The sequence below is a fragment of the Ptiloglossa arizonensis genome, chromosome 10, assembly GCF_051014685.1.
Source record: "Ptiloglossa arizonensis isolate GNS036 chromosome 10, iyPtiAriz1_principal, whole genome shotgun sequence".
In the NCBI taxonomy this organism is placed as follows: domain Eukaryota; kingdom Metazoa; phylum Arthropoda; class Insecta; order Hymenoptera; family Colletidae; genus Ptiloglossa; species Ptiloglossa arizonensis.
In genome coordinates, this window is record NC_135057.1 from 13,113,846 (window position 1) to 13,129,557 (window position 15,712).

The 15,712-nt window shown below is 37.3% G+C and overlaps 1 protein-coding gene across 2 annotated transcripts; it reads right to left on the reverse strand.

Moving 5' to 3' along the window:
• Positions 1-4,524: 4,524 nt before the first annotated feature.
• Positions 4,525-9,828, reverse strand: LOC143151902 (peptidyl-alpha-hydroxyglycine alpha-amidating lyase 1). Of its 2 annotated transcripts, none has more exons than XM_076321395.1 (6): positions 9,571-9,828; positions 9,248-9,437; positions 8,514-9,143; positions 8,020-8,430; positions 7,775-7,879; positions 4,525-6,365 (listed from the first exon to the last, which is right to left on the reverse strand). In XM_076321395.1, exons 1-6 carry the CDS (start codon positions 9,664-9,666, stop codon positions 6,157-6,159), a joined length of 1,641 nt encoding a protein of 546 aa, XP_076177510.1. In that variant the 5' UTR covers positions 9,667-9,828; the 3' UTR covers positions 4,525-6,156. The 2 variants fall into 2 exon arrangements, with proteins under 2 accessions (XP_076177510.1, XP_076177509.1); XM_076321394.1 differs by having other exon boundaries at positions 7,670-7,879.
• Between the last annotated feature and the right edge of the window lie 5,884 nt (positions 9,829-15,712).

A 15,712-nucleotide genomic window follows, 5' to 3' on the forward strand; every position in this document is an offset into this window, starting at 1 on the left:
GGTGCTTACGGTTTACGCCCGGTATTGACTCTACGATAAGTTCTTTCGGGGAAACAGTTCGGAGGATGGTGTACCAACCGTCTCCGATGGACAACGGTTCCGAGCGGTCAATGTGCAGGGTAGCGGGTCGAGGTAGACGCGTGACGAGACGGAAGACACACGTTGTTCGTACGACGAGGAGCCACGTCTTCCGCTCGAGGAGAGTGGATGATCGTCCCTCGAGAAGCATGCATTTACGTTCGCGACACCGGGTGTACGCTTCCATTTTCAGCGATCCCGACGATGGACAGCATCGTGGCACGGGATTCTGTCCGTCGTGTTGTGTCTCCGATTCGGTACTGATCAGAGAACGAGGGCAGGCAGGTACGAGGACTAAACGCGTCGACACGGCGGATCGGAGCGATTCGACGACGAGGACGCGCGTATTTATCGTGACTCTGTCCGTAAGTCGACTCCTCGAAGGATCCAGACTCGCTCGTAAATACCGTACGACCTATCTAAACACGATCCCAGTGCGCGTTCGCGTTTGTTATTATCCAGGCCTGAGACGCGACCTCCGAGCCGTCTTAGTCGCAAACATACGAGCTGCGTGTATTATCTACCCGCCTGTGGACCACGTTCGAAACGGTATCGAAAACAGGGACACGGTTCGCGGAACATGGTCGAATTCTGGGATCGAGGAAGCTACAACGACAACGAATTTTTGACGATTTCTTATAATCCGTAATCGCGGGGGACACGTACTCTCGGCGCCCGGGGGCTGATAAATCGGTTCTCGAGTGGTTGCAATCGGAGAGGGGGAGTGAATTGTTTCTTTTTTTTTTTCTCTTTTTTTTTCTTATCGGCCTCGGCGGAGGCGACAGACTCTCGCTGAAAGTACGTTTCTTCCTTCGACGATACGTGTGATCGTGAAGTCCAAGTAACGAAAGAGAGTGAGAGAGAGAGAGAAAGAGAGAGAGAGTGAAGGTTTCGATCGTTAACAAGAGGTAAACTCGAGGAACCATTGATAGGGAGATAAAGAAGCTTCGTTACGCGAACACGTAACGCGTGATGCCATCTTCAAGAGGATTCGTGGTCGCATCGAAGCTGTGCAATGCTGAGAAGACGCGGTGGTTACTTGATATATGCATGTGTCGACTTTATCACCGATACTCGTCGGACGATTTGCCGCGGTCCATGTATTCGTGACGTTTCAATCGAAGATTCGAAAATAAAAGTCTCAATTATTGCTCGGTGTACGGCAATTATTACAAAGGTGGAGTCGTTCCGAGGATTTTTAACGTTTCGATCGTTTTATTCCGGTCCTCTTCGAGAACGGTACAACGAGCGAACGATCCGAAGAAATAACGCGGTACAACGTAAAGAGGAACGTACGAAGAAGCAGACACGTTTGTACAAATGTGCGCGATAGAGAAACTGTAAAAATTATCCACGATTGGACGATATACTTGCGTAATAAAGTGTAAGAAGTTATCGGTAATATTATGTACAGTTGTGTGTTCCTCTTTTCTTTGACGTTTGTGTTGATAAAAAAAAAGAAAATGTTGACGTAATATTATACACTATTGTTGAGCGTTGTCCGACCATGGGTAAAATTTATCGTTTTTCTATCGTGCGCATTCACACAAACGTGTTTACCTTCCTTCACCTTTCTCTAATCCAGAGGTGTGCGCCAGGCCTCGAAAATTTCGAGTCGAGACGAAACGAGGGACTCGAACGACTTAAATAAATGACAGATATATACTTGTATTATATAGGTATATAGGTATATAGATATATAGGTATATAGGTATATAGATATACAGGCATATAGATATATAGGGATATCATATATAGGTATATAGGTATATAGTATATAGGTATATAGGTATATAGTATATACCTATCATTTACGCAAGTTTTCAACATTTTCGAGAATATACGATAGAGATCTCGATACATTCGAGATTTTGCGCACCCGTGGTTTCGCCGCGTTAATTTTTCAAAATTAATTCGACGTTACATCGTTTCCCAAGAGGATCGGAATCGGATGATCGAAGCGCTCGGATGTGCGCTCGGGATGACTCTGCGTTACGATAACGAAGATTCCAAAAAATTTGCACCGGTACGATTGCATCACCGGTGCACCGAAACGATTTAATTTAATCCCGTGACCGTACACCCAGCGCGAAAAGGTTTCTCCGTCCAACGACGCGTGAATTCCACCAATCGGAACGCGTGTTTCGTAATTCGAGAGGCTCTTCTCGCGCGAGGTTCGAAATCTTCGCCCTTATTTCGTCCACTGTCTGGTGTATCGATCGTACGTAAGACGCAAGTATAAACGATCCGTTAACGTTTTGTATTATATCTAATTTCCCCTCTGTAACGACGAAAAACGACTGCTGCGAGCTTTATTTACCATGAGGTCTGAACGAACGATCCGAGCGTCGAGCTCGGCGTTTAGACGACGAATCGCACGCGTCGCGGAAACGGTGTAACGAAAAAAAAAGTATACGACAAGTTAATATAGTATTATGTATGGCATTGTAAATATAGGAAAAAAAAATTGGCGTGACAGATATTATATAGATTACGACTAATACGATTAAGTTTTGCATACGACGAGGCGGCCGGTTGCTTATCGCTCGGCTATCCGGGTAACAGGATACGTACACGATTCGTGGTGAACTCGCTTCCGGAGAACCTCGATTCGATTTTGTTTACGCCCCCATCCACACACCCCCGCCAACCCCCTATTCCGACACACACTTATTTATATCTATGTATAAAACGTAAGGGAGGAGCGTGTTCGCGCGCGACGTCCCAGTTCCGAATCTTTTTGATCTTCGTGCAAGCGGAATAAACCACCGTTCAACGATCGCATTGAGCTTTAATAAACGACGAGTCGTGTAGGTTAAATCGCGAAAAAAAAAAGAAGCTAGTCTTTCTTTGCTCGGCTTTTGTACTTGGAGCGCGGACTGGATCGATTCTCGGGGCGGTGAAATCGAGGGAAACCCCCTCTCGAGAACGCGAGGAGGGGGAGGTGCATTGAAACAAGGAATTCTATTCGCTTCGGGAAAGCCAGTGCGCGGTACCTACGTAACGTCGCATCTCGCGCGAAAGGGATAGGTACTTTGTGTAATTGAAATGCAGCTCCGTATATTGCATTCGCGAATAACCTCCACTAGAACGCTATAAATATAGATTGTTCTGTTGTTGTACACCGAGGCGTAAGTTTTGTAAATAGAGTAATACGTCTAATAATTAATAATAATTGAACATTGTAAGCGAACATCTCCCCCGGCCCCCCCGTTACGGTCGAACGAACGCGAGTATACTTGGACGTATTGTGATATTTTGGGCCCCGCCGCTGTTCCCGTGTTCTTTTTCTTTTCTCTCTTTTTTCTTTTTTCTTTTTTTTTTCTTTTTCTTCTCGTTCCGTTTCACTTCTCGTTTGTCCCCGCAAACAGCAACGAGCCGTGCACACGATATTGCAAGAAAACCGAAAAAACCGCGGTACCGGTAGCGCTCCGCGCGTGACAACGCGACGAACGTCGATTATTCTAGTTACGAATTTACGGTAGTCTTAGGAGGTAAAAGTTAGTGATAAAAATTATGGAATTAACGATATGCAGTTGTCAGTGTATTACTACGAAACGTATACGATTTTTAATGTACAAAAAAAAAAAAAAATAATAATATAGCCGCGAGGTGACGATGTGTTTCCCGAGAACTTCATCCTGCTGGTGCGATTATGTGTTCGGGATGAGCGACAAGAAAAAAAAAAAAGAAAAAAAAAGAAAAATACGATTTGTACTCGAACTGACTCCGATTCCACGCTCCTCGTTTCGCCCCTATTGTTCTTTATTCCCTTTCTATTGATCCCGCGACGCATAATATTTTCTACGCTACCGACTTGCACATTTTTATACATATTTAAATAAGATCGGGCACTGTAAACACGACGATAACGACGACAACGACGACGGCACACGAGCGTGTCCCTCGATATTGCGCCGTGTTTCTCGTCGTTAACGCGCGAAAGATAAGAATTATTTATTTATCGTCCGCGTGCGCGGATAAAAAGTCATTTTAAAGGATCGATTCCCCCGCGCGAACGTCGCGCTTGGCCGACGATCGATTTCGCGTCGCGCGAGTAGCGTTCGCGAGAACGCGACGATCATTCCCCTCCTCCCCTCCACCCCCTCCCCCTACCCCTCCCTTGTTCGCGTATTTACGCGCGAACGTTCTTTTCGGGCCCGTACGTTTGCGATTAAACAAAAAGCATACTTGATAGAATGTGTCACGAAAGAATGGATTGACTTTATCGCATCTTTAACACAGATCATTATCGTCGATGACCTTAATTAGTGATAAATAGAAGAATTTTAATTTTTATCGTTGTATAGTTGTGTATAGAGGACAACTAAGTGTGTAAAATAAATCATTATCAAAAAGTCAAACTCCTCATAGATTACCAAAAATCCGGCTCGGAGACCGAATCCGACAGTAATGCATGAAAAAGTTTCGGTTGGATACGTACGGTAGTACAAACACGCATTTTTATTTGAAAATATACATTTCCATGTTCACGGGTACATATATCATGTTTATGGTAATACACGTATAAGGTGTAAGCAGAGTATTCGAAATGAAACGAATTAAGTACTTCAACTTATGGTCTAACATCGTTCGAATGTGAAATCAAGACTCGTGGGTCCGTTGGAAGACCGGAAACAAATAACGGATATGTACATCGAAGAATTAAATGCATCGAAACTTACGGAATTCAACATCAGGTACTATTAGAATACTGTTTTTATCGAACATAGTCGTACGAATGCTAATCTTTAAAGCTTGAAGTATAGAACATCAAGTGTACAACGATAAGAGTACGATTACACTTGGGATGAAATATATAGATTTTGCAGTCCTTCTCCTTGTATCTTTAAAGGGATATGTCAATGATTTACAATATTTAATTACATAATAGAATTTGTAAACGGATATTGACAGATAGTATGTATAGCACAAATTTGGTCACTTTCCAAGTATCATTTGCAAGGCCATTAGTATCAGGTAAGTTATAATATACCGAAACAAGTATCGTTAGAGTTAACTCTTTTAAATTTCAAACATATGTTAGATATATTGATATATTGATTTTACTTAATGTTTTCAACTAACAAGATATTTTGCGTTTTTCAATGTATCGATTACCACTCTATATCGACATTAACATCATCGAAGAATAAATAATTTCATGCGATATGAAACGTATTAAAAATAAAAATTGTTCAGTCTGTAAAATATCAGAATACGATATATAATCTTCTTCAAAAAGAATTTTAACTCCTAGTTATGTACTTGATCTTCGAACTTAACGTCAGAGTATTTAAAATATATACTTCTCGTCTAGAAATATACAAGTCTTACAAATTAAATATTTTGTTTTTCGATAAACGTACACACAATCGTTTAAAAAACAATTCGAAAAGATCGGCAGTTTTTAAAAAATGTAGACAGTATCGATCAATTCAAAATTCGATTAATCGAATAATCGTAATCGCGCGTGTCGATCTTAATTATTAGTTTTAAATACACACATATATCGTATATTGTATCTGAGTATATCTTGTCTTTCGACGAAAAGGAGAACATTTTAATACTTTTCCGGTTTTAGGTATTATTTCAAACGTATATTAGTTATATTTCTTGTAAAATTGAATCGATTAGATTTGAACATGCGACAGACGCGGTAGCAGATTGAAATGATCGCGCTCGAGTACTTTCGACCATCGTCGACTGCAATCGGTTAACGAACAGTGGCGCGAGTTCGTACCAGTCAACGGCGAAATCGTAACCAACGATATCGGTGGTTCTTCTTCCCAGTTATATAAGACTATTCAGTTCGTTTTAATTGAAATAGCTACGCATACTTAACTGAATAAGTGATACGCGAGTGTTGGAAGGCAATAGACGTGAGGCGTACGTTGACAAGTCAAATTACGTCAAGTAATTTGAACGTATGGTTGCAAAGTTTAGCATGATGGCGTTCCAGATTTGAATTTGCATGCAACAGGCATCAAGTTGAACGGAAAAATAGATCGACTGTTCAGAGTTTCAGGTAAATTTTTGTAAATTGTACGCTTGTCACGTCGAGAACGATCGATCCCATTAAATAACCCTCGTTAAACTATTGTCCGGATGCTCGTCCTCCGAGGTTTCTGGTTCCGTGTTCAATTTACTAAAGTCTCGCGGATTCGGTCGTTTCTCCAATATCTTGAAATTTTTGCCTCTTCTGCCTTCCACAAGACTCGATAACTTAAAGATTTCTCGCCTCTCGGCATCCCAGGGAATTCTTTTTCGCATTATTAATAAACATCCTGTTTGTAAAAATAATCGAAATTAGAATATTTTTAATGTCGAACTTCAAATTCACTCTCACTCAATAGCAATGACGCCAACGAGCTACTATCATTATTATCATTTCTATTCGTGATTCGTAATCGTGAACAAAAAAAGAATGCATTGCGAAAACAGCGAAGAATGGCGTAAAATCTAGCTGCTATATGATTCTAAGCATCGTGCACTATATTACTGTCCAATACTTACGTGAACATTGTTGAAAGCTAAACAGGATAATACGCGGGGCAATAACCGAAAACATCGTTGAAATGAAAACACGTATATTTTCGTTTACAAGATATGAACATTTAAAATAAATAAACGATCAGTTATTATACAAGAGGTAGAACATAAAAAATGCAACGTTTCGAACTGGGGCACGCGAAAGATACGAAAAAATCTTAAGAAAAATTTAAATCTCATTGCCAAGTATTTCAGTTTTGCAGTTATACAGTATAAAGTTCAATAATAGAACTATAAATAAAATATATTTTTACACTGGTGCGATCACAGAAAATTGTAAACAATATTTACACAATAAGTACCTAAATTGTTAAATATTCTACTATTTAAATGGAAGTCAAGCGAAGTAGATGGAATGCTGATCAATGTTAAGTTTACAGTTATACTTTCTGAACATAAAATCCATTCGTCCGTATAAAATGGAAATAAATATTAATCTCAATATCAAAATCGTAAACATAATTGGAATAAAAGTAATGATCAAAATAATACACAACCTTTTGATCACATTTAATGCATATTTACAATCCTCTTGTACTGGCCCTAGTTTAAAAATATTTGTCCACAATAACTTCTCCAAAATTAGTTACTTGCTTCAAAAATATATATAATTATAGTTATTCTGCATATATGTACATTATGATTTTTCTCTCTAAATGATAAAACAGCATTATGGTGCATTAAACACGTGCAAAGCCAGTACAAAAGCTTGTTAAATTTTTTGCAGCAAGAAGGTTAACAATATTTAAGAAAATTATACAAAAAGTAATCAATTTCTAAACTCTCGACTCTCTAAAAGTCATTCATCCTTCCATCTCTTATTAGCCATTTCGGAAGTTACGCTTTACTAAATAGCATGTGATAGATTAATAAGATTAAGTACATCTGATAAAGTCACTACTAAACACTGGATTCTGACTAAACTAATCGACATGCGTGCACAGATATTACTTAACAACTCAAAATTAGTCAAACAGATACTGTTATTCGACTAGTTTTGAGAATTCAACAGCAGATTCATCATACTGAAACAATCTACCTCTTTTTTGACATCTTGCTACAACTGCAGCAATTGTTACACAGAGGACAATAAAAATGACTGCTGCTGTAACAAGGGATAAGACTAATATTGCTGTTGTAGTACCTCCAGTGGAAGGATTGTTAGTGTTACTGTCCATTAAAGGTGAAGGTTCATGACGAGCATTTGTATTTATCACTAAACTTCCAGTTTGCATCGATGCATTTATATCTGCAAAAAGAACATGCAAATGAACATAGTTATTTTTTAGTTACATGTTTTTATCTTCCTACAAGTAACAGGATTTTTAAATCCTGCAAGTACTGCAGAAATATATCCTACTTAATTCTAGTTACTCAAGAATTTCTCACCTTGTAGAAATCTATACATAGTGTGATTGTTCAATTCCACTACATATATTTCAGACCCATTTTCAGTCACAGCTATATCGTGTGGCCAGTCCATATAATGATCTGGTCCAAACTGAGATAGTATATTTCCTGAATTTACATCAAGAATAAATCCTCGTACATGTACATTATTAGTTTCATCAGGCCCACTGATCAAATAAAGCTTTTCTTTAGCATATGCTACACTATAAATCTTTGTACCAATTACAGCATGTTTATATTCTTTGTGGAAGGTTCCATTGTTTGCAGAAAATGATAAAACTCTACCATTTTCTCTATCAGCAACAAAAATTAAATTGCATTCGTTAGCAAGAGCTAAAGCATGTGGTATATAAAATGCATTTACTGGAGGAGTTTGCGCATACATGCTTCCTATAATCCAAAATACATCCATAATATTGTAATTTCATTTATATTATTATTGAACAAAAAATGTATGACTAACATAAGCATACCTTCTTCTCCCCAATGTCGACCCCATTCTAGAATTCTTTCTCCTTTTGCATTAAATTTAATAATTCTAGAATTACAATAACCATCGCTGACAAAAAAATCTCCATTTTTCTGTACAGCTACAGCCGTTGGTTTACAGAATTTTCTTTTATCGTTCCCAGGTTCAAAAGCATCTCCAAGAGTTAGTGATGGCTTAGGAGCAAGATTTGGTAACAAACTATTGAAATTATGATTATCAAGAAACATTGTTTTTCGGTTATACTGTCTTTTCCTCAACTTTGTCATATTTGTCATCCGTGCTATGTCTTTAGCATCAAACTTAAATACTTGATGTAAGGCAACATCAGTAATCCAATAGTTCCCATCTGAATCAATTGTTAAACCATGTGGCAAGTAAAACATACTTCCACCCCATTCTAACAGTTTCCTTCCAGATTTATCCAAAAGAATTATGGTGTTTTTCAAAATTGGGCCTTCATCTGGATTAAATCTATTATTTCTATCAAATGTAGTAGAACCCCAGACTCTTGAACCTCTATGAAGTACTCCAATATTGCCATTTGGATCTATAGATACCGATGATATTTGACCAAATTTCAAATTGCTGGCCCAATGAGAATCCCATATTATATCTATACATTAAAAAAATAAAAATGTACACAAACTTATATATCTTACATTAACGGATAAATGTCATTTATTAAGAAACACTATAAAATTCAGCACTTTTACTCACTTTTATCAAACAAATCCGAAGGATGTACTTCAGAATCTGTTACAGTTTTTGATATATGCCCATTGTCGTACGACGAAAGTGGTGAATCCCATTGCAATGATAAAGAGGCTTTATCTTTCTCATCGTTATCACTATATTCAGAATATTCATTAAACCCAAATTTCTTATCAGGTAAATGTACTGTTCTATGCTGTAACAATATTTGTACTATTTATTCCACCATTCACACAGACTTTAGCAAATAATTTAAAACGTATTGTTTCTACATGTTATACATAAATGATTCTTAATTAAATTAACATCCAACCTACTCTTTTATTTACCTGAAGATTTAGATAACTTTGGGCATTGGCTTTAGCAAAGATTAAAATTAATAAAACTGAAATGCAACAGGCAATGTCATTTTGTAAATGCATCATTCTTAAACGTCACAGGCATTAGATGCTTCTGATCTCACTTTATTTCATTCAAATTGTTTTAAATTGTAGATTGAAATTACACATCATAGCGTAATCCTACGAATTTAGTAATTTATTAGAGGGATATGGGTCATCACAAGCTTGCAAAGTACACCTAACGCCACGCGTATCTTCACTGACGTATGCAACAGGGAACGTGAATAGCCATCTGACGGTAAACCGATGGAATACATCTAACAAACTAGGATTCGTGTCTATATGGAAGATTCAGGCTATTCTAGAGTGCTTTCTCCCAACAATGAAGATGTGGAAACATCCATATACAGAAAATGGAAGCCATAATTTTTGTAGTTAAAAAAAACTACTAACATAGATCATCCAATCTATCCGAGAAACTGATATAACTCATCTTGCAGACACATATTTAAACATTTTTACTTCATGCTATAATGTGAAGTATTGATTGCTTTCTATACACATTAGATACGATGTATATACCTCCTGTGTGAAATCTGTAAAGACATGCTATATTATTGTTTAACTAAAAAGATCTTTAAATAATTAAAATAACGCAGTAGAGAAATAGCTATAAAAAGTTATTTATTGATCTCAAATAATACAGCAATCATTATGAGTGGGATTTATTATATGAACGTTTAATAACATGTACTCTACATTCTAAGAGACGAATGATCAAATAAGCCGTGGAAATTTTATATCTCTTTCTTTGACATACAATTTAGTATCGCATAAAGGAAATTGAAGGAAAATAAGAAATCTATTCGTGTTAATTGAAATATTAAATATTGAAACTTTCATACGCGTTACAAAAAATGTTCTGTTACAATATTCCATTTATTCATATATTTTACGAAACTAATCTACGTTCGCAACTAATTAGCTTGGCATTAGATTTATTCTTTTATCTTGAGAGACTATTCTAAGTTCGCGACCGATTAATTCTGTATTACTCAAGATAAATAATCCTTTGTTAGAAATGTAGATCGAGATACGTATAATGTTTAAGATATATGAAAAGACCGAAACACGGGATAGGTAGAACTGGAAAAGTATAATTGCTATAAATTATTATCAACTTAAACGTCGTTCTGAAACTCTTGCGTACTAAATTTACAAATTTCATACCTGAGGTATCCTCGATCCCCGCGACTAAATGTCAACAATACTATCCAACAGCAAGGGTCAACGACGCCGCGATCGTCCGTTCCGCGAAATTTGGTTTCAATGAAAACACAGACCATCCCCGCTCAAGGTCTAACAGACATGACTCACAGACGTAGATCGTCTTCGGTCCGTGGATCAACAGGATAAAATATATCAAGAGACGTGCGAGTATCGAGGTAAGTGGACATTATTCACTAACGTTTAATCTTGTCTAATCATTCCTAACACTCTCGTTACTTTCTATCGGTATGTTGTACAATATTAATACACTTTTAATTGTAAATTTAACTAACGCGAGTGAAACAATTAAATCGTTTTCGTTCTTTTTCCCTCGTTCGTACGTCAGCATTACTTTTCTAATATTTAATAGTGTCTAATCATTCCTAATACTTCTGCTGCTTCCTATTGGTGTTTCGTCTAACATTAATACACTCTTAGCTATAAATTTATTAACGTAAGTGGAATAATTAAATCATTTCAGTGATTATTCCTCTTTCGAAATTCATTCGGAATTCAGTGACTTACAGTAGAAGGCCATTGTATACACGACAACCGACAGAGTAAGACGTGTCGAGAGACGTGCGAGTGTAGAGGTACGTCAGCATTAGTTTTCTAAGATTTAATAGTGTCTAATCATTCCTAATACTTCTGCTGCTTCCTATTGGTGATCTGTGTAATATTGATACACTTTTAGTTATTAATTTATTAACACGAGTGTAACAATTGAATCGTTTTCGTTCTCTTTTCCTTGTTTGAAGTTGAAACGGAATTCAGTGACTTACAATAGAAGGTCGCCATTGTATACGCGACAGCCGACAGGATAAGACGTGTCGAGAGACGTGCGAGTGTAGAGGTACGTCAGCATTAGTTTTCTAATAATTAATAGTGTCTAATCATTCCTAATACTTCTGCTGCTTCCTATTGGTGATCTGTATAATATTAATACACTTTTAGTTATTAATTTATTAACACGAGTGTAACAATTGAATCGTTTTCGTTCTCTTTCCCTTGTTCGAAGTTGAAACGGAATTCAGTGACTTACAGTAGAAGGTCGCCATTGTATACGCGACAACCGACAGAGTAAGACGTGTCGAGAGACGTGCGAGTGTAGAGGTACGTCAGCATTAGTTTTCTAATAATTAATAGTGTCTAATCATTCCTAATACTTCTGCTGCTTCCTATTGGTGATCTGTATAATATTAATACACTTTTAGTTATTAATTTATTAACACGAGTGTAACAATTGAATCGTTTTCGTTCTCTTTCCCTTGTTCGAAGTTGAAACGGAATTCAGTGACTTACAGTAGAAGGTCGCCATTGTATACGCGACAACCGACAGAGTAAGACGTGTCGAGAGACGTGCGAGTGTAGAGGTACGTCAGCATTAGTTTTCTAAGATTTAATAGTGTCTAATCATTCCTAATACTTCTGCTGCTTCCTATTGGTGATCTGTATAATATTAATACACTTTTAGTTATTAATTTATTAACGCGAGTGGTACCATTGAATCGTTTTCGTTCTCTTTCCCTTGTTCGAAGTTGAAACGGAATTCAGTGACTTACAGTAGTAGGTCACGCATTCAGTTCGTAACAGTTGACAGGATAAGACGTGTCGAGAGTCGTGCGAGTGTAGAGGTACGTCAGCATTAGTTTTTTAAGATTTAATAGTGTCTAATCATTCCTAATACTTCTGCTGCTTCCTATTGGTGATCTGTGTAATATTAATACACTTTTAGTTATTAATTTATTAACACGAGTGTAACAATTGAATCGTTTTCGTTCTCTTTCCCTTGTTCGAAGTTGAAACGGAATTCAGTGACTTACAGTAGTAGATCACGCATTCAGTTCGTAACAGTTGACAGGCTAAGACGTGTCGAGAGTCGTGCGAGTGTAGAGGTACGTCAGCATTAGTTTTCTAAGATTTAATAGTGTCTAATCATTCCTAATACTTCTGCTGCTTCCTATTGGTGATCTGTGTAATATTAATACACTTTTAGTTATTAATTTATTAACACGAGTGTAACAATTGAATCGTTTTCGTTCTCTTTCCCTTGTTCGAAGTTGAAACGGAATTCAGTGACTTACAGTAGTAGATCACGCATTCAGTTCGTAACAGTTGACAGGCTAAGACGTGTCGAGAGATGCGTGAGCATGGAAGTAAGTTAGCATTAGTTTTCTACGATTTAATCGTGTCTAATCGTTCCTAATACTCTTGTTACTACCTATTGATGTTTCGTATAATATTAATACACTTTTAATTGTAAATTTAACCAAAGCAAGTGAAATAATTAAATTGTTTTTGTGCTTTTACCCTCGGTCGGAGTTGAAACAGAATTCAGTGATTTTTAATAGTAGTTCACGCTTTCAGTTCGTATTAGTTGACAAGCTAAGACGTGTCGAGAGCATAGAAGTAAGTGGGCATTAGTTTTCTAATATTTAATAGTGTCTAATCATTCTTAATACTCTTGTTACTTCCTATCGATGTTTCGTATAATATTAATACACTTTTAATTGTAAATTTAACCAAAGCAAGTGAAATAATTGAATTGTTTTCGTGCTTTTTCCCTCGTTCGGAGTTGAAACAGAATTTAGTGATTTTTAGTAGTAGTTCACGCTTTCAGTTCGTATTAGTTGACAAGCTAAGACGTGTCGAGAGCATAGAAGTAAGTGAGCATTAGTTTTCTAATATTTAATAGTGTCTAATCATTCCTAATACTCTCGTTTCTTCCTATCGGTGTTTCGTATAGTATTAATACACTTTTAATTGTAAATTTAACCAGAGCGAGTGAAATAATTAAATTGTTTTTGTGCTTTTACTCTTGTTCGAAGTTGAAACAGAATTCAGTGACTTTTAGTAGTAGTTCACGCTTTCAGTTCGTAATAGTTGACAGGCTAAGACGTGTCGAGAGCATAGAAGTAAGTGAGCATTAGTTTTCTAATATTTAATAGTGTCTAATCATTCCTAATACTCTCGTTTCTTCCTATCGGTGTTTCGTATAATATTACTACACTTCTAATTGTAAATTTAACCAACGCAAGTGAAACAAATCGTTTTTGTGCTTTTTCTATTCATTACAAAGTGCGGATCTATATAAATCAAATCGTATCTACGAATTAAATTGTACTTTTCGGTAAAATATTTCGACTTCACTTATCACTTAATTATAAAGACAATATTTGCTTCGATGAATGTGTTTTACATTTATAGTTTCTTTTGTTGCAGATCACCAATGGTAGCGATGGTGTCGTACTACTGACGGACGCTGTTACACTTAAGGATCATTGGTAAAATCTTCCAAGTAGTAAGAATTACAAATTATATTTCTCTTTATTCATTGCATATTTGTAACACGTATATGTGTATTTTATTTCAATTGTCTGTCACTTAAGTGTCATTTATCGCGAGCATATGTGTTTTCGTATTCGATCAGTGCACAAATCAAATAAAAATAGATTAACTCGAATCTAATTTCGATTTCGATGCGAGTACCAATTTGATAATTGGAATAACTCGTATATTACTGGATTTCGGTCGTGGTTTTATATTTTTCCTTTGCAAATAATGTAATCAATGTACCATAAAATTATCTCTACGAACTCATCGCAATTGCGTTTGCGTACGCGTTTCGGATGCGAGTTTTTCTACGCGTAGCCGCGAATTTACGTGTCTTTGGAACACGAGTAAAAACCGATCGACTTTGATCTTTGCAACGAGTTTTCCAATATCTATGAAAATCGCGATATGTATTTCTCGACGAGAATGAACACGTTCGCAAATTTAATACCGAAAACCCTCTATTGAATAATTGCAAATTAAATCAATTTGTTGCTTGGCACGACAAAGTGCAAACCATTAGGAACAAGCAGTATTTTCTTTACAAACGCCCGATAAACAACTCCTCCCTTCCTCCCATTTTTTCTTTCAGCAATTTTGACGGCCGCGCGCAATGCGGCCAGTAGAATCAGTGTTTGTTGCGTAAATTTGTAATGTATTTCGGAGCAAAGTGGCTCCGAGTAGAGTCTCGTTCAGAGTTTAGGTCCACGCGAATTAGATTCAGTATTTCTCGCGTATTGTAAATTCTTTCCAGAGCATCGTGGCTCTCTTTGCTCATTGTTCGCTTTTGTTCGCCGGCTTTGATACTCGGTCGCGTTGTTAATTTAGTTTATTTTTTTTCTTTTTTTTTTTCTTTTTCTAATATCTAAAATAAATCGTCACCGGTATTAAAATCGGTGCATCATTGACTCAGGAAGGGTCTCGGGCAGTCCTCCACCAGTGACCAACGTAAGTATCTATCGCCACTGATCTTAAATGCATGCGTATCAGCCCTTCCAGTTTACTATATGTGTTTTCTGATTTTTTTAGTTCCAGGGTCCGAAGACTTCCACGATGACATCTGGCTGGGACATCGGGCCGGGCTCCACCAGCGACCAACGTAAGTATCTATCGCCACTGTTCTTAAATGCATGCATATCAGCCCTTGCAGTTTACTATATGTGTTTTCTGATTTTTTTAGTTCCAGGGTTCAAAGACTTCCACGATGACATCTGGCTGGGACATCGGGCGGGGGTCCACCAGCGCACAACGTAAGTACCTATCTGTCAGCACTAGAATTGAAACCATTTTGAAACTTTAGAATCAGATCGTCACGTTTTTTGATTTCTTTTTGTTACAGATCCTCCACCTTGGGTCTACTACGATGTCACGTTGCCGAGGTATTCACCAGTTCGTGTTCTACGATCGGTGAGTCGCATGCAATTTTGTATTCCTCCGGTCCTCGATCATGTCGTAGGACGAAAGGTCCGAATCGACACGGGTGACCGGTTGTATTTATATTTCTTGATTTTTGCGAGTACAGTGACCG

What these genes read in the sequence shown, in the direction of transcription:
- LOC143151902 (XM_076321394.1), bottom strand. Translation starts at nt 9,666, where the DNA reads ATGATGCATTTACAAAATGACATTGCCTGTTGCATTTCAGTTTTATTA. An exon ending in TCGACATTGGGGAGAAGAAG is followed by an intron (nt 8,431 to 8,513) that starts GTATGCTTATGT and finishes TTTGGATTATAG; the next exon opens with GAAGCATGTATGCGCAAACT. An exon ending in AGCAAGATGTCAAAAAAGAG is followed by an intron (nt 6,366 to 7,669) that starts GTAGATTGTTTC and finishes TTTTACAAACAG; the next exon opens with GATGTTTATTAATAATGCGA.